The sequence below is a fragment of the Aquarana catesbeiana genome, linkage group LG01 (genome assembly GCF_042186555.1).
Source record: "Aquarana catesbeiana isolate 2022-GZ linkage group LG01, ASM4218655v1, whole genome shotgun sequence".
Classification (NCBI taxonomy): Eukaryota; Metazoa; Chordata; class Amphibia; order Anura; family Ranidae; genus Aquarana; species Aquarana catesbeiana.
The window spans coordinates 650,790,146-650,809,417 of record NC_133324.1 but is presented as its reverse complement, the minus strand read 5'-3'; the positions used below and the strand labels follow the sequence as shown (position 1 = coordinate 650,809,417).

The 19,272-nt window shown below is 43.4% G+C and overlaps 1 protein-coding gene across 1 annotated transcript in view; it reads right to left on the bottom strand.

Annotated features, from left to right (window-relative positions):
- Positions 1-19,272, bottom strand: part of LOC141110023 (complement C3-like) — a gene marked incomplete in the record, with an annotated part of 333,270 nt that overhangs the window by 55,132 nt on the left and 258,866 nt on the right. Inside the window, 4 exon segments of the mRNA XM_073601271.1 lie at positions 566-647; positions 1,439-1,498; positions 2,948-3,106; positions 11,058-11,221. Coding sequence (XP_073457372.1) covers positions 566-647; positions 1,439-1,498; positions 2,948-3,106; positions 11,058-11,221 — 465 coding nt within the window.

The window sequence follows — 19,272 nt, the reverse complement described above, 5'->3', positions numbered from 1 at the left end:
TAATTTTTTTAAAGCACCCTTGTCCCTGCATGCTTGCACGCAGAAGCAAACGCATAAGTACGTTGCACCCACATATGTAAACAGCGTTCAAACCACACATGTGAGGTATCGCCGCAAACGTTAGAGTGAGAGCAACAATTCTATTCCAAGACCTCCTCTGTAATTCTAAACAGGTAACCTGCAAAAAATTTGAAAATGTTGCCTATGGAGATTTTTAAGTACCGAAGTTTGGTGCCATTCCACGAATGTGCAATTTTAAACTGTGACATGTTGGATAGATACTATTTACTCGATGTAACATCATCTTTCACATTATACAAAAAAATTGGGCTAACGTTAATTTCTGCGCAAATACTATGCGACATAAAAAGTTACAATGACCGCCATTTTATTCCCTAGGGTCTCTGCTAATAAAACATGTATACTGTTTGGGGGTTCTGGGTAATTTTCTTGCAAAAAATTATGATTTTTACATGTAGGAGAGGAATGCCAGAATTGGCCCGGTATGGAAGTGGTTAATGAATGTTTTCAATATAAGATGGGGCATATAATAATCCAGTCTTACCATCTGCTGTCACCTCTGCTTGAAGCATAAATCCATTACATTTCTTTTCAGAAGTTAGCAAAGAATAATAAACTGTCATTATCTAAAACACAAATAAAAAAAAAATGAACACCAGTACTAGTCATACAGTGCAATCATTTTATGGCTTGCCCGCTATTTGGGCTTCATAAGATATTCATATGCATTTACTGCTATAATCAACTTTACAATAATAACTTTATACCCATGTATTTGAACTTATATGTACACAATATTAGCAAATGTACAAGTGTAGTTAAACTATTAGCTCTCAAACACCAACAAAACAATTGTTACTTTGAACCTTGTGGCTGGTATCAATTGTAGGCCAATGCTGTATTTTAAACCATGTTTGACAGGAATTTCTTCATTTATGACCGTTATGTAGTTAAAGTGGAACTTCATCTGAGCACCACAAACCAAAAATGCTATTTAAATACAATTTATTTCATTTTTAATATTTAAAGTAATCACCCCCAACCATCCATGTCTCCATGCTTTATTTTGTAGAGAAATCACTAAACAACCCCCTAGCATTCCTGGCTGTGGCCATCTTGAGTAAGGGCAGATGATTCATGAAGCATTTACTTTCTGGAATACATGTGCCCTTGGCTCAGGCATGCAAGCAGAAGGGGGTGTGCTTAGCTGAGCCCCTCCTGAAGACTCCTGGGATGTATGACATCATTCACCTAGGCCAGAAACCAGGAAGTAACTGAAGAAATGTAAAGAAAAAAAAAGTTTTAAATATGGGGTTGTGAAATGTATTTGTGCTTTATAATGTCATAAGAGATGTGGAAATTATAATAAAAAAAGAAACACCTTGCAATGCATTACCAACTCAAAATGGAAGCTTACCGTTACAGTACACTCTCCACGTCCTGTTATATTAAAAGTGAGATCTCTGTTTCCCGGAATCTGAAACAAATGAAATATTACTTAATGTCTCGCACCCAAGACAATATGTTCATTACCTATGGTACTTATCCATATATCCAGCCCAATATACCATGGACAGCAGGCTTATTCTTTGTCCAGGTTAACTCACACTATGATTTTTTTCCCTATGTAAATGTCTAAGTACAATTTCTCTTTATGTTTGCACCAGGTTGTCTTATTTAGTAGGCTTAAAGAAGCAGCAAGATGTGGCTCCTGCTTTGTCACAGGATCATCTGCATTTTTTAATGGTTTATCTGATACAATGTAAAAGGTGCCATGTTTCTAATACTATGGGGTTGATTTACTAAAGGCAAATATACTATGCACTTTCCTAATGCAGTTTCACTCTGCAAGGGAATTTAGTAAATAATGGGAAGCTCTGCTGACTTCCATTATCCAATCATGTACAAGCAAAAATGCTTTTTTTTTTCAAAAGTGAAGCTTCACCTCATTTACTAAGCCCTGGCGCTAATGCCCTTGCAGAGTGCAAGCTGCACTTGCAAAGCAAACAGTTTATTTGCCTTTAGTAAATCGACCCCTTTGTTTTTAAATAAAATATGAAAACTCAGGTTACTGTCGTAAAACAAGTAACTATAGATTTTGATAGAGCCAAGAGAGCTGCTGCTCTCAGGCACATCACTGGATGGGGGGGAGCTGCATGCAGAAGGTTTTTTTACCTTAATATATGGAATGCATTAAAGTGGTTGTAAAGGCAGAAGGTTTTTCATCTTAAGGCCTTCTATGTGCAGTCTTCTGTGTGCAGCAGCCCCCAGAAAATGACTTTAACATCCATCGGTCCTGCCAGAAGACCAGGAGGTGTTCAAACAGGCTGACACGTTTCAAGGGCAAACCCTCTTTATCAGAGCCAGCAGATCATCCACTATTTGGGGCTCTGATGAAGAGGGTTCCCCCTTAAAACTTGGCAGCTGTTTGGATACCTCCTGGTCTTCTGACAGGGCCAATGGTTGTTAATAGACCTTCATGCAGTGGAGAACACCCGTAGTGACATGTGTTTATATCAATCATGTGAGTATATATTGCTCTTTGAATCTTTTCAATAAATAATATTAATAATAATAATATAATGCACTAGGTCAGTGCGTCTTTCTCTTTCTATTTCGTTAGGTCTATTTTATTAGGTTCTGACTCTAAATTGTTGGAGAAGGAGGAGGGCAGTAGGAATTTTTGCAAAATTCTATTTTGAAATGATTGTGACCCTGTCCTAACTAGTCCAGGCAATTGCCTTGTTTGTACTGTTACAGTAGAATAACAAAAAATTTTTAAAAAATCACTCATAAGCAGGACTGTAAGTATCATGGACTCTTTTGTAAAGCTCTACCCTCTTGTATCAATGATGGGCCCCCACTGTAAATTTACTAAAAATTTACATAACTGTTGAATTCCAAAGCAGGATCATCTAGCACCTACCTTATCTGTTCTTTCCAAATACGCATCCTTGTTTAGAATAGTATATTCCACAGGGTCTGCTCTTCCTTCTACAAGTAGTTGTACATTCAAATTTACATCTGTATCAGTGGCAACATCAGTTTTGTATTGAGTTAGGGCTTGCAGTGCTACAACAGTGGCCTAAAATTGGGAAAAAAAGTAAGGTGAGCTGAAAAAAATTAAAGTATTTCTGTAATATCCTGACTGGTGCAATCAATTATATAGAAATGGTTTAATATGTATTGTGAGAAAGTAGCCCATCTGCTTCAAGGTTCGATGTGTCCATTCAGAGATGGTATTCTGCATACCTTGGTTGTAAGGTGTGGTTATTTCAGTTACTGTTACCTTTGCCTTTCTATCTTGAACCAGTCTGCCCATTCTCCTCTGACCTCTGACATCAACAAGGCATTTTTGTTCACACAACTTCCACTCACTAGATATTTTCTCTTTTTTGGACCATTCTCTGTAAACTCTAGAGATGGTTATGCATGAAAATCCCAGTAGATCAGCAGTTTTTGAAATACTCAGACCAGCTTGTCTGGCACCAACAATCATACCACGTTCAAAGTCACTTAAATCCCCTTTCTTCTCCATTCTTATGCTTGGTTTGAACTTCAGCAATTCAGCTTCACCATGTCTAGATGCCGAAATGGATTAAGTTGCTGCCATGTGATTGGCTGATTAGCAATTTGTGTTAGCAAGCAAATGAACAGGTGTACCTAAGGTAAGTAAGGTAGTGTGTGAGCAGATGTTAACATAGCCTCTTGGTCAGTTTTTTTTTAAACAAATGGGGGAAATTAACAAACAATTGTGGAAAGACAAGCCTGCTTTTCCAAGAGCGGTTGTCAGGCGACTGTTTTAGGCTCGATTCACACCTATGCATGTTGCTTTTGAGCGTTTTTGGAGGTTTTTTTTTCATGCTTGGCACGTTTTTGAGCCGCGTTTTTGCCGCGTTTTTGCCGCGATTTGCGTTTTGCGTTTTTTTTTTTTTTTTTTTCATTTTTTTTAACAGTCTTAAAAAAAAAATTACAAAAAAAAAAAAAAAACGGCAAAAACGCACCAAAAACGCTGCAAAAACGCTGCACTTGCGTTTTTGATGCTTGTCCATTGAAAACCATTACATGCAAAACGCTGCTTTTTGCATGAAAAAAAGTCCCCGACCCTTTCAAAAAACGTAGAGATACAAAATAGCATTGATGTGAACATGTTCCATAGGAACCCATATTAAAAAATTCCCATGCATTTCTGCAAAATGCAAAATGCATCAAAAAACGCGCTAGTGTGAATGGGGCCTTAGAGCCCTTTCACACTGTGCCGCCTAGGGCGTCAGCGGTAAAGGGGCACTATTTTTAGCGCCGCTTTACCGTCGTTTTAGCTGCGCTATTCGGCCGCTAGCGGGGGTGCGGTTTTAACCCCCCCCGCGCTAGCGGCCAAAAAGGGGATAAATCCGCCCGCAAAATGCCGAGGGAGCGGCGTTTTCCCAGCGGTATAGCAGTGCTGCCCCATTGATTTCAATGGGGAGCAGCAGTGGAGGAGCGGTGAGTTCACTGTTCCTAAGAAGCTGCTGGCAAGACTTTTTCTGACGCCCTGCCAGCGCACCGCACCAGTGTGAAAGCCCTCGGGCTTTCACACTGGAGTGAATGGAGCAGCTTTTTTCAGGCGCTATGCAGTCGCTATTTTTAACGATGTAGCGCCTGAAAAACGCCCCTAGTGTGAAAGGGGTCTTAACCCTGAAAAGCTGGCACCACCTCATGGCAAGCGCAGTTGCGGGTTGGTTGCAGCAGCCCTATTCACCTGAGTAGGTTGAATGTAGTGGTGGTACTGTTTACCAAATACAACAGGGTGGGTAATATTTGCTGCAGCACAAATCATCACAGCCTCAGCATGTGTACAACCCCCTCCTGTTGCTGTGTAAGTTTTGGGGGGACAGTCAAACTATGGCTCAACCGTGTCTATTTTTACTGCCCCCAGGAATGCAAGTGTGAACTGGTTGTCTGCTTGTATCAAAAAGAGACCTTGTCACCAACTTAAAACATTGCAGTTGAAAGCACAGAAAAATCAAGGCAAAAGTACATTCAAACTTTTCAACACATCTATAAACAAAATCTGGGCATGCAGCCAACAACTAGTGGTACTGAAGCATTTAACCTTTTAACCTTTAACAACTATTTAAATCAGCAATTGGGCGTGCAGATCACTTCCTACATGGAGAGACCTGTTAAAGGAGCTTCTCTCCTATGACTTGGGCATGCATGCATGCACACAGTTCAAATGTCCAATGTCAGTGTTCTAATCATAGTGAAAACAACCTGGTTGGTTCAGGGGTAAAATGAAATGCTGAGTCCAGGGTGGGTATACTGAGTCTGATTAGTGCAGTTCAGACTGGGCTTCTCAGGTCACCCTGTGCCCGTAAAACACATAAGAGGGGCCTGGGGAGCTGAACCAGGAGTTTCCTGACCCCTCTAAGGTAAGCTGGTTTCCATGGGCCCCCCACCCAAAGTGACTACCGTCACATATCTCCCCTTTCAGCAGGAGACTAACACAGGAGGAGAACCCAGACAGGTTTCCTTCTAAGTTAGTCTGTAGTTCCAGTCCCCCAATGCCCATACCCACACAGTACCCCAAACAAATTGCCCCGAACAGAGCATTACTCTCCCAGCCAACCTCTGCCTCTCTCGTAGACCATACCCAATGCTGGGAGAAGTGCGGCCTGGCTTTTTTCCCTGGAGTCCTTTCAGGCGCTATAGAGAAGACAGGGTGACTGGGCTCACTCCATCATTCTGTTGGGGATCTGGGCTGACTGCCCAGCATTCCTGGGGTATACAGTTGGAGACCGTAGTCCCATCCACTTTAGCTAGATGAAATTCCCCCAGTGTTGTCAGAGCAAGGCTGATATCCTCCTGTCCCCATGCCAGACCTTTTTCTGGGGTTGTGCCAGTGGAGACCACAGTCCCATCCACTACCAAAGGAAATCCATCTTTTGTTAGTTTAGGGTAGAGGTCAGCAGCACACTACCCTGTCGCAAGCTCTTCTGCAGGGTCACTGTCAGTGGAGACCGCAGTCCCATCCACAGACACCAGCTCAATCTGCAGTTGTGAGGTGCCGACTGCATTCTCTTCATGGAGCTCCTGCAGAGTTGATTGTTGTGTGCAGCAGTCAACAGCGCCATGCTCCAAAGCTAACTATTCTGCTGGAGGCTCACTGGGTTGTTCCCCCTCAGCAGAAAAGTCTATGAAATCCCCAGTCTCTGGAACTGGTGTCTGGAGATAAAGGTTTACCGTCTCCTGTCCGTGGAACCCAGGAGATATTATCGGTGCTGGACAGAGGCTAGCAGAGCTCTGCCCTGTTGTCAGCAGTTCAGCTTTGGGGACGGCAATCTCCGGAGTTCCCGCTGCTAATTCTGGGGCATGCTGCTAAACGTGTTCTAGCAGTTCCCTGTGTGCCCTTTCCAGGTGCTGTTCTTCCCTTAGCAAATATTCCAGATCAGGTTTAAGCTCTAAGACCCCTGCAAGACCAAGCATAGCCTTCTTGTATTCTCGCAGGTCCTCAAGGGTAGGTTCCCCAAACACAAAACCATCGCCAAAGTCATATCCCTCCGGAGAGCACTCTGTTTTCTCCCCTACAAATTCCTGCTCTGCGTGCCATTGCAGAGCCCAGTATCGATTGTCCAGCTCTATCTCCTGCTGGACCAACCTGTCCAACTTGGACACCCATTGCTCCTGGGGCCGCTCTCCCAGGAATGGCATCTGCAACTTCCGTCGGTAACTAGCCCATTCCCCTGGGGTTGGAAAGCACTTGCCCTGGTGTATACCAGCAACCGGGGGGGCTCCAGTCCAGAGCTCCACCCAAATCTGCTGCCTGAACACCAGGTATTGATCCGCAGACACAGTCCTGGGGTATACTGAAAAGGTGATCTGCAGGACCCCCTCGAACTCTGATGCCAGATCCATATCTCTGCTGGGGCAACTGAAGTCTGCTATCCCGATCTTGGATCACGGTGGTGGTTTGGATGTATCCACAGCAAGGAAGCACTATCCCACTCCTGCCACTAATGTGACGGACCCGTACTCCTGAGGAGTATGTCCGTTGCATGACCTTCCCTTGCCTGGTACCAGCACGATCCAAGATCCCTCAGCTCACCCAGTCACTAGGGTGACTGGGTAGCTCACCCAGTCACTAGGGTGACTGGGTGAGCTGAGCAGTGTAGGGTGAATAAAATACTTTATTTAAAGAACAGACACAAGTATATATCTCTGGAGACAACCCCCCATCTTGTTGGCATAGAGACACAGGGTGGGATAAACTTAACATCCAATAACAACAGGCACAGTTACATTCAAACTTATAACACAGCTATAAACAAAATCTGGGCATGCAACCAACTAGTGGTACTGAAACATTTAACCTTTCAACAACTATTTAAAACAGTTAGCCCCTTTCACATTGCTGCGACTTGAAAGTCGCTCGATTTTGCAGCTGCAATATTGTCGCAATTTCAGGGAATGCCTCTGTAAACTTCAGGTCTGTGGACCTCAACTCCCATCAAAGTTGGACCAAAGTAGTGCAGGGACTACTTTGAAGTTGAATCAATATGCTAAACAGCAAAGGAAAGGACTCACCCTAGAGAAGGGGAATCACTTGGGACTTATAAAGCATTCATCATTCCCCCTCCAGAGGGGTGGGTCTACATACCAGAAAAAGGAGAGACTAAATTTATTAATGGTAGAATTTCCCAGAGGAGCAGGTATAAAGTGACCTCAGACGTTTATGCAGTACCAAAATTGAATCAGTTTTTTTGGACACAGAATATTGTAAAGACAAACATCTTTGTCACCAAATAACAACGTTATTTGGTGACGGTGGAGGTTTGATACATGTTATGATATTTGTCTTTACAATATTCTGTGTCCAATAAACTGATTAAATTTTGATACTGCATAAACATCTGGGGTCACTTTATACCTGCTCCTCTGGGAAATTCTCCCATTAATAAATTTAGCCGCTACTTTGAAGTCAGTGCGACTTGAAGTAGCACATATATGAATGGTTATCATTGGAAATTATGGGGAATGACTTGTCATGTGAGTTTGCAGTCCCAAGTCGCAGGACAAGTAGCACAAGTGTGAAAGAGGCCTAACTGGGCGCGCAGATCACTTCTTACATGGAGAGACCTGTTAAAGGAGCTTCTCCTCTCCTATGGCTTGGGCATGAGCACAGTGCAAATGTCCAATGTCAGTGTTCTAATCATAATGTAAACAACCTGGCTGGTTCAGGGGTAAAATTAAATGCTGAGTCCAGTGTGGTTGTACTGAGTCTGATTAGTGCAGATCAGACTGGGCTTCTCAGGTCACCTTGTGCCCCTAATAGACACAGGGTGACTTACACATAACATTACACAGGAGTTTCCTGACCCCTCTAAGGTAAGCTGGGTTCCACGGGCCCCCCGCCCAAAGTGACTCCCGTCACAGTGTTTTTCACGGAAAAATTGTGGGCAAAAAGCCATACATCTGACATGGACACAAGGCTAAGTGACTTAACTCTACACAAAAACATAGGAACTGGGGTGCAGAAAAATGGCAGCAGGTGCTCTGAACTGTTGAGTCACAATTTTAAATGTATGGCTGCAGCAGGAGGCAATTTGTTCACCAAAGGGCTGGAGAGCAGTACAATGAGTATCTGCAGGCATCATTGAAGCATTATGGAGGTTCCTTGCAAATTTGGGCTTGCTGTTCTGCAAATGTAGTTGGAGATTTGGTCGGGATCAATGATGTCCTCAATGCTGAGACATACAGGCGTATACTTATCTATAGTGCCATACCATCAGGGAGGCGTGTGATTGGCCCCAAATGTATTCAGCAGTAGCACAATGACCCCAAACATACAGCCAATGAATCTTTTTATTGACTAAGACAACAACATATTAGTACATCATCAAACACGCTCAACATAAGCATAAAGAAGTACAGTGATTGGTAGCATAAAGAGAAGCAAGGAGTCCCTGAAGTGGTTTGGCCCCACAGAGCCCTGATCTCAACATCATCAACGTACAGTACCTGCCAGGTCCCTTCAAAAACTGTGTGCAAGTATACTACCTAGCTGTAAGGTGTCTATATAAGTTGTTGATCCATATTATTATTCTTGGTCCTAGTCCTATGCTTCGGAGTGCTTCCATCATAAATCCCCAATCTACTCGGTCGAATGCTTTTTCTGCATCTATCGAAATGAGTAGCATCGGGGATTTCTTCTCCTTGTATTTATTCATTATTAATAATGTTCCTATACTGTTATCTCTTCCCTCCCTTCCGGGCACAAACCCTGCTTGATCTACATTTATCAGCTCTGGCATGTAATGTTTTAGTCTTGTTGCTAGTATTTTTGCATATAACTTTGTATCTGCATTTAACAATGCTATAGGCCTGTAATTGGAGCACAGAGTGTTATCTTTTCCTACTTTGGGTATTATTGAAATATTTGCTAGAGGGATTCTCCTCTTATTTCTTCATTTTCGCCTAATTTATTGAAATAGTCACATAGTACTGGGACCAATTGATCTTTAAATCTTTTATAATATTTAATCGTGAACCTGTCTGGGCCTGGGCTTTTCCCCCCTGGTGTCTCCTTTATAGCTTTATAGACTTCTTGGGTGATTGGTTTATCTAACGACTCAGCATTTTTTAATGATATTTTTGGTAAATTGTTCTCTGCAAGATACTCCTGTATTTTACCTTTCCTAATCTCTTCTTCTCTTCTTCCTGATGTGTCTCCTTATTTTTTATTGCATATAATGAACTGTAATATGTAGTAAAAGCCAAGTCCCTTCAAAAACTGCGTGCAAGTACACTACCTAGAAGAATTGATGCAACTCACATTGTTGATGATTAAAACAGGCACATCTAATGCCCCGTACACACAGTCGGACTTTGTTCGGACATTCCGACAACAAAATCCTAGGATTTTTTCCGACGGATGTTGGCTCAAACTTGTCTTGCATACACACGGTCACACAAAGTTGTTGGAAAATCTGATCGTTCTAAACGCGGTGACGTAAAACACGTACGTCGGGACTATAAACGGGGCAGTGGCCAGCAGCTTTCATCTCTTTATTTATTCTGAGCATGCGTGGCACTTTGTCCGTCGGATTTGTGTACACACGATCGGAATTTCCGACAACGGATTTTGTTGTCGTAAAATTTTATAGCAAGCTCTCAAACTTTGTATGTCGGAAAATCCGATGGAAAATGTGTGATGGAGCCTACACACGGTTGGAATTTCCGACAACAAGGTCCTATCACACATTTTCCGTCGGAAAATCCGACCGTGTGTACAGGGCATAAGTGTGCAGGCATCCGGGGTAAAGCTGTCCACATAGACCATCCTCCACAGTGCCGGCTCTCACCATTGTCAGCTCGCAATTGTGACCAGGAAGACTACCCCGCAGTAGAGGAATCTGAAAGCGAGGCTTGAAGCGCTCATGGAGCGCAGTATGGAAGGGATGACACTGATGGCGGTGCGGACGATGGTCTATGTGGACAGCTTTACCCCAGATGCCTGCCTATTTAGATGCACCTGTTTTAAACATCAACCATGTGAGTTGTTAAATGTTGTACCTTCATCAAATGTAACCATATTGCTACACTTAGAGGAGACTCTGTTCTCTTTTATACTCAGTTGTGACATGACGCTACTTGCATATCAAGACATCGCTTGTTTATTAAGTCAAAATGTATTAAAAGATTTTGCTTGTCTTGCAAAACGCTCTCAAACCAAGTTAGTCTCAGACCAAGGTTTTACTGTGTGTGTGTATATGTGTATATATATATATATATATATATATATATATATAGATATATAGATCTATAGATATATATAGATATATATATAGATATATATATCTATATATATATCTATATATATCTATAGATATATATATCTATATATATATATATATATATATCATTTATATACACATACATACATACATACATACACACATATATATATATATATATATATATATTTTTTTTTTTTTTCCTTTTATTGTCATGTCAAAAATTAATCAATATAAGATGACTAATTATTAATGAAAAGTCACCTGTGTAGAAGCGTAGCCTCCTCCAAATCTCCTTATGCCTACAAGCCAATTGGCTATTTTATGGGCTTGCTCGTATTTTCTCAGTTTCAGTTTCTGAAGTAGGGCATAGCCAGTAGCTTCCACAGTATAAAAATTTGATTTGTCATCTACCCAGACAGTACCAGCTTAAAAAAAAAAAAGCCAAAAATAGAGAAACGTTAGTTTAATTACTTTGATGGAATGATCAGCTCATTTACAATATGATAGAGTAGTATATCTAAGAAAGTAAATACATAGGCAGCTTAGCATGTCTGCTTCCCCAGCATAAAGTCCTTATATAACCTAAGGAGAAAAGGTAAATTGTGTCTGTGCAGTTATTTGCTAGTTTATTAAAAACAAAGTCACTGAGAAAAGTAAAGTGTATTCTTCACTAAGAGGATGCATTAAAGCAGCGGTTCTCAACCTGGGGGTCGCGACCCCCTGGGGGGTCGATTGCCCATTCTCCAGGGGGTCGCGAATGCGGACCCAAAGTTACTGCCTGAGTCCGTCCGTCTCGGCCAGCGAGATGTCACTTCCTGGAGAGGAGGGACTGCACGGAAGTGACGTTCCGTCGCCGCCATCTTGGTACTCTCGTCCGCAGTAAGGCTTAGACTTAGAAGTCGGCAAGCGGACATCTTTGTACACCCACCGAAATCTGCTTGCTGCGGACGAGTGTACCAAGAGGGAGGCAACGAAACACGACTTGCTGAAGAAGAAGAACACCTGTGACTTCTGGTAAGTCAGACACACAGGAAAAGCTGACAAGACAACATTTTTTTTATTATGGTCCTATATATATATATATATATATATATATATATATATATATATATATATATATATATATATATATATATATATATATATATATATAAACGTCCCAGTTGGTTCCTCAAAAGTAGTTATTCCGTGCCAGTGCTAGATACATGTTTGGAAGCTATACACTTTGTGTATCTAGCACTGGCACGGAATAACCACTTTTGAGGAATCAACCGCAACGTTTATATATAAATCAGTGGTGGGGGCGCAAACAAACTGAAACAATCAGAAAAAAAACCCCATTAAAACGCTGCAACTGTGCCATCAAATGTCGCCACTGTGCCATCAAACGCAGGAACTGTGCCCTTTAATTGTTGCCACTGTACCAAACGCAGCCACTGTGCCCATCAATTGTCGCCACTGTGCCAGCAAACGTCGCCACTGTGCCATCAGACGCAGCCACTGTGCCCTTTAATTGTTGCCACTGTACCAAACGCAGCCACTGTGCCCATCAATTGTCGCCATTGTGCCAGCAAACGTCGCCACTGTGCAGCCACTGTGCCCATCAATTGTCGCCACTGTGCCATCAAATGCAGCCACTGTGCCCATCAATTCTCGCCACTGTGCCAGCAAACGCCGCCACTGTGCCATCAAATGCAGCCACTGTGCCCATCAATTGTCGCCACTGTGCCAGCAAACGCCGCCACTGTGCCATCAAATGCAGCCACTGTGCCCATCAATTGTTGCCACTGTGCCAGCAAACGCCGCCACTGTGCCATCAAATGCAGCCATAGTGCCCATCAATTGTCGCCACTGTGCCAGCAAACGCTGCCACTGTGCCATCAAACGCAGGAACTGCGTCCTTTAATTGTTGCCACTGTGCCAAACGCAGCCACTGTGCCCATTAATTGTCGCCACTGTGCCAGCAAACGTCGCCACTGTGCCATCAAACGCAGCCACTGTGCCCTTTAATTGTTGCCACTGTGCCAAGGGCAGCCACTGTGCCCATCAATTGTCGCCACTGTGCCAGCAAATGTTGCCACTGTGCCAGCAAACGTTGCCACTGTGCCATCAAACGCAGCCACTGTGCCATCAAATGCAGCCACTGTTCCCTTTAATTGTTGCCACTGTGCCAAACGCAGCCACTGTGCCCATAAATTGTCGCCACTGTGCCAGCAAATGTCGCCACCTGTGCCATCAAACGCAGCCACTGTGCTATTTAATTGTTACCACTGTGCCAAACGCAGCCACTGTGCCAGCAAACGTCCCACTGTGCAGCCACTGTGCCCATCAATTGTTGCCACTGTGCCAGCAAACGCCGCCACTGTGCCAGCAAACGCGACTAGCAAAAATAATTTTACTCTTAGGGGTCCCCACAACTTGGGAAATTTTATCAAGGGGTCACGGCACTAGGAAGGTTGAGAACCACTGCATTAAAGGGAATGTTTTTTGTGATTTTGTTTATACTTTTTTCTTTACTTATTAGGCCCCATGCACAGTGAGGAGTTAGCCCCAATGCATGAGGCTCTGATGTTTCGTAGAACTCACAGGCACACATCCAGCTTCACTGCCTGCAGCCTGTCAAACATACCACACTACACACTAGTACTGCTAAGTTCTACGGGGCTGGATGGTGCATCTAATGGCATGAACATTTAGGCCTCTTGTACACTGCAGCTTGAAAAAGCTCAGTACAGCTTATTTTTTTTACTGAGCTAAAATACAGCCCATTAATTGCAATATGCCTATGCACACAGGCACGTAAACAAGCGCCGTGTATTCTTCAGTAAATATTTTTTTTTTAATCTTCATTTTTGGTCAGTAATTAACACCTCATGCGTGTAAATGTCCATTAACATTTTGTGGATGCGAGAATAAGTTTGGCGCAAGCGCGCGGAAATGCGCAAAGTTGCACCAACGCATATGCGTGAAAATGTGTTAAAATTAGAGGTCGCCCGATATCGGCCAATATTTGGCGTTTTTTAATTAATCGGCATCGGCCGATTGTGCTGATAAAAAAGGCCGATTATAACTTCAACACAACTTGCAAATGACTTCTGTAATAGAAGTCAATGCGAGTTGCCTGAAGTCTTCTATGGAGCGACTTCTATCCTCTCTGGGCAGCCTGCCAAGTCTGATAAAAGAAACTAAAAAGATACAATTTCCACTTGTCAATGAACTGAACTCCGTGTGAAGGAGTTCTCAGTTTAACCATTTAAAGACTAAATCTTTTCTGATATTTGTTGCTTACAAGTAAAAATCCTGTATTTTCTGCTAGAAATTCACTTAGAACCCCCAAAAATTATATATATATATTTTTTTAACAGAGACCCCAGGGAATAAAATAGCGGTTGCTGCAATATTTTATGTCACACGGTATTTGCGCAGCGGTCTTTCAAACGCAATTTTTTTGGGAAAAAATACACTAATGAATTAAAAAAAAACTAAGCAGTAAAGTTAGCCCATTTTTTTTCGTCCAAAAGTTTTGATTACCTAAATGTAAGAAATTTTCTGTATCACTTATTACTTAAGGCTGCTTTCACACTGCAGCAGGCAGGCGTTGACGGTAAAACGCTGCTAGTTTTAGCAGCGCTTTACCGTCATTTTAGTGGCGCTATTCGGCTGCTAGCTAGCGGGGCGCTTATAACCCAGCCCGAAGAAGGGGTTGAATGTGCCCACGCTTCGGCAGCGGTGCGCATTCATTACAATGGGCAGGAATGGTGGAGGAGCAGTATACACCGCTACAAAGATGCCGCTTGCAGGACTTTTTTAACATCCTGCCAGCACATCGCCTCAGTGTGAAAGCACTCGGGATATCACACTGAGACTGCAGGGGAGCCGTTTTGCAGGCACTTTACAGGTGCTATTTTTAGCCCAAAAGCGCCTGAAAAATGCCCCATTGTGAAAGGGGTCTAACTGTTATGCCCCGTACACACGGTCGGATTTTCCGATGGAAAATGTCCGATCGGAGCGTGTTGTCGGAAATTCCGACCGTGTGTGGGCTCCATCGGACATTTTCCATCGGATTTTCCGACACACAAAGTTGGACAGCAGGAGATAAAATTTTCCGACCACAAAATCCGATCGCGTCAATTCCGACCGTGTGTGGCCTGTTCCGACGCACAAAGTGCCACGCATGCTCAGAAGAAATTCCGACACGGGACAGCTCGTTCTGGTAAACTTAGCGTTCGTAATGGATAAAGCACTTTCGTCACGCTGCAATGTAAAAAATGGTTTAATATAGCGCACTCTCTTCTTCTTTATAATGTGACAAGAATTAAGTCGTTTTGATGCTCATATTCACACACACTTCTCACAAACTTTTTTCGTTACTATTTATCGGGATTCCCTCAATATATTTTGATTTCTCACATCTGACAACATATTTTTTATTTTTTATTTTTTTACTTTAATGTAGAATCTTTTTTTGTGTTTCTCTTTTTATTTATTTTTTTTTGTTGGTGATTTTGATTTGTACTCCCGAAAATGTTTGTGTGTTTTTTGTGACAAGTTCCCACAACACCATTGATATGTTGTTCTATTTAATCTGTAGGAGGAGATTGTTTGGTGTTGTTGTCCCTTGTTAATTTCACATTGTACTTTAGAAATGTACCTGAATCGTCACCAACAAACTGTCCTTTTTGGATGAAAACACACACAGGAGAGTAGAATTTACCTAAAAAATTTTATTAAGAGCTCACAACTAAACAAAGAGGGAGGCAACGCAGGAGAAACTGCAGAAGTGGGCGAAGCCTTGGACCCCCAGGGCAGACATCAATTATTTAAAAGCAAAATTGGTGGCCTGAGGAGTCCATATCTAAGGGAGGGCAGTCTGGTCCAGAAGTCCCAGAGATCCGGAAAGCAGCAGATGACATCTGTGTCCCCAGGCTGTGGTCATACGAGAGACTGCAGCTTCTGTCAGACCAGACTGAACCCAGGGCAATCACTCTTTGGTCTCCCTTACACGCTTCCTTACAGGCTTTGGCTGTGGTGGTGGAGTTGTGGCAGCAGGAGGAGGAGGAGGAGGAGGATCGTCCCTCTCCATGACATCCGTCTTGGGTGTCAGTTCCCCACTCTCCCCCTTACGAAGGACTTTATAAATCAGGTCCTCAGAGATCTTGCGTTGACCCTCCTGCATGCCCTGCAATTTGGTGGCAGCCATGCAGGCAAAGGCCTCTTCAGGACTGGGGAAGGCTCTGAGGGACGCCGAAGCCTCCTGGATCAGCCTGTATGCTGAATCTTGCACAGGACTGGGAGTGGCCTTCCTGGCCCTTTTATATGGCAGGCGGAGGGGAGGAACCTGAGACTCAGGCTGCGACTTGTCCCAGGCTTCTCTTGGCTGCCACTTAGCCCCGCCTCCTCCTGGCTGACACTAATCCCCGCCTCCTCCTGGCTGACACTAATAATCCCCGCCTCCTCCTGACTGCCACATTCCACAGCCTCCTCCTGGCTGAGGTCTTCCTGTGTATGAAAAAGGGACATAGTTTTAGTATTGTTTTCATCAATTACACACAATTTTCACCTCCTGACTGCTGCAAATTGAATGTTAACAAATATAACAGACTATCCTTCTGAGCCCAGCATTTTTCATTCTTGTCCCAATTTTGGGTGCCCACTACTGTCTATTGATATGTAAAACACTTTCAAGCAGCAATTAGTGATCAATAATAACATCTAGTAAACATCATTTCTTTATTGCCCAGAAATCTGTAGAAGAATGCTATACCTGACTCCAGCTGGGCTCCTCCACTTCTTCCTGGCTGGAAGGCCCAGGTTGGACATCAGAAGCCTCAGCTGGGGTGGAAGGAAGAGTGGAAGGAAGAGTAGAGAGGGATTCCCTGACTTCAGTGTGGTCTGACAGAAATCGCAGTCTCTCATAGTATCAGAGCCTGGGGACATAAACGTCATCTGCTGCAGCTCCTGATCTCTGGGAATCTGTGACCTTCTTGCGCTCCCTAAGATAAGTGCTCCTCAGGCCCCCAATTTTAGCTTTTAAATAAGGGATGGTTGCTGTGGGGACCACCGGCTTCACCAACTCCAGCAGTTTCTCCAGCGCTGCCTGCCTCTTCTGTTTGTGATTATAGTGGGGGTGTCTCACTTGCCACAGACAGGGCAGCTCCCTGTACTTGTCTATGAACAGGGGCAGGAAATTGTGGTCGTTGAACCCATCCATTTTCTCTGCAAGACACAACACAAGACAAACCCTAATGTCAGGCCAAACTCCCCTAATCTTGTTACAATATAGGCTTCCATTTCGAAGCAGTATAGGCCCAAGTTTAGATCCTACCTTCGTTAGCACGATCGGCGTCTCCGATGCTCCTTCCTCCGCTCACAGATCGTACGTAAGACGCGCGCGTTACGATTTATACACACTGCGCATGCGTATAACTCCGCCCGCCCCTGACGTTCTTTCTATTCTATTCCCCACCCCTTTTCGTTCGGCGCAGTGGAGGAAGAGCACATGGATAGACAGCAGGATTGTGCTATTTACAGCAACGAGGAGGAGGAGGAGGAGGAGGAGGAGGAAAGGCTGGAGCCTGAAACGTCCCGATCCAGAAGGAGATTAAAGGACTCAAATATGTCCTTTGGGGAGATGTTGGAGATGGTGGACATCCTGAAGAAGGCCGACTATGATGGAAAGTATGGGCCTTACCCCAACCACAATGTCCGAAAGGCCAAGATCATGGGGAAAGTGGTCAGGAGTCTGCACCGGAAATTCAGGGTACGACAATCGAAAGATCAGCTCAGGAAGCAGTGGTCAGACCTCAAATTACGAGAACATGAGCAGTACAGAAAGATCCGGAGAGTGCTGCAAAAAAGTAAGTAGTTGTGCTGTGTTCCTATTCTTTTTATGTTTCTTACGTTCGTGCTGCTCCATGTGCTTTTAGGAACTGTTGTACAGTTTAAAATGGCAACTTTCATGTTCATGGGCACATTATTCGTTCGGATCACACATTTTTTTTTCGGACTATAAAACACCATTGTTTAGCCCATATGCATTTGGCCACCATTTTGAGGCCCTATACTTGTCTTCAAAGAATTGGGTTGTGTAGATGGCTTTGTTACTAGAATGAAATGCAAACTAGATTGTGTGTAAGGAGAGGACACTCAGCAGCTGTTTTCACATCTGGACACTGGAGCACTAGTGTGGGACCCCAGAACACCATTTTTATTAGGGGGGCCACACAGGTGCTCCAGTGTATACTATAGGGGGGGCTACATCTGTGAAGCTTGTACTAAACAGGTAAAGTATTGCAGCTTGACAAAGGACACTAAAAAAGCTACATCTTGGAACTCTGCTAAAATAGACAATTGTACCCCACTTCCAAGCAATGTTTCATCTTTAGAGTTCTGCCATCAAATATCTGTGTGCTAATTATACCATTTTTGTTTTACATAGGGGAGAAAAGACTCGGAGGACACCCCTCATCCCAGGAGACCAGAGCCCCCCCCCCCTGGAAGAAGGTGAAATCCCCCCAACACAAGCTGAGCAGGAGGAAGAAGATGTGGTGGAAGTAGTCACCACAACAGGTGAGTGTCTGCGACTACAGGCTCAGATAAGAGATGGATGGCGGCATTTTTTTTTGACCTAATTTATTTTGGGGTTCCTTTCTTTTTAGGTGATCGTGAGGTTGTGGATGAAGATCCTTTCACATCCGAAAGTGCCCAGATCCTGATCGGGGAGATCATGGGGTGTAATTTACAATTGGAAAACATCAAGCAAAACATCAATGATGTTATTCCAAAATATAAAAACATCATTGATGTTTTGGGGCGAGTTTAAAGCCCCTCCAAATCACTTTCTTCTTTTGTGTGCTACATTGTGCTAAATGTTTTTGTGATTTTTCCCAAAGCCAAATTTGGAGGATGCACACAGTGTGCCAACATGTGCCATCTGCCATCACGGGAGATCAATGGACGCGTTTTGGGGGTGCAACCCCTTCCTCAATTATAAAGTAGCGGTGAGGAAGGGCTTTCTCCCCCAAAACACGTCCCTTGATCCCCCGTGATGGCAGATAGCACATGTTGACATTGGGAAATTTGTGTGCATCTTCCAAATTTGGCTTTTCCAGGGGTGATTTCCCCCATCTGAACGCAATATCAAACACAGTTCCTAAATACTCATGTCTGATATTGCCTTCAAGTTCTACCAAATGTGAACTTTGTAAGATCAAGATTTGTTTCTTTCTTGTTGGTTTTACACAGGCCTGTTTTCTATAAAATGCACATTTTGATTTTGGATAATGACACCACAAAATATGTTATACAATAAACATGTTGGTTTGTCAGAAAAACCTTTGGTAAATGCACATGTGATTGTGCAGGTATTAAAAAGATTGTTCATCAAGAATGTGTGGATTATTGTCTCAACGCTACAACACTTTTGGGGTGATGTAATTGTTGTTTGATGAGAAAATGGGGGTTATTTCCTAAGGGC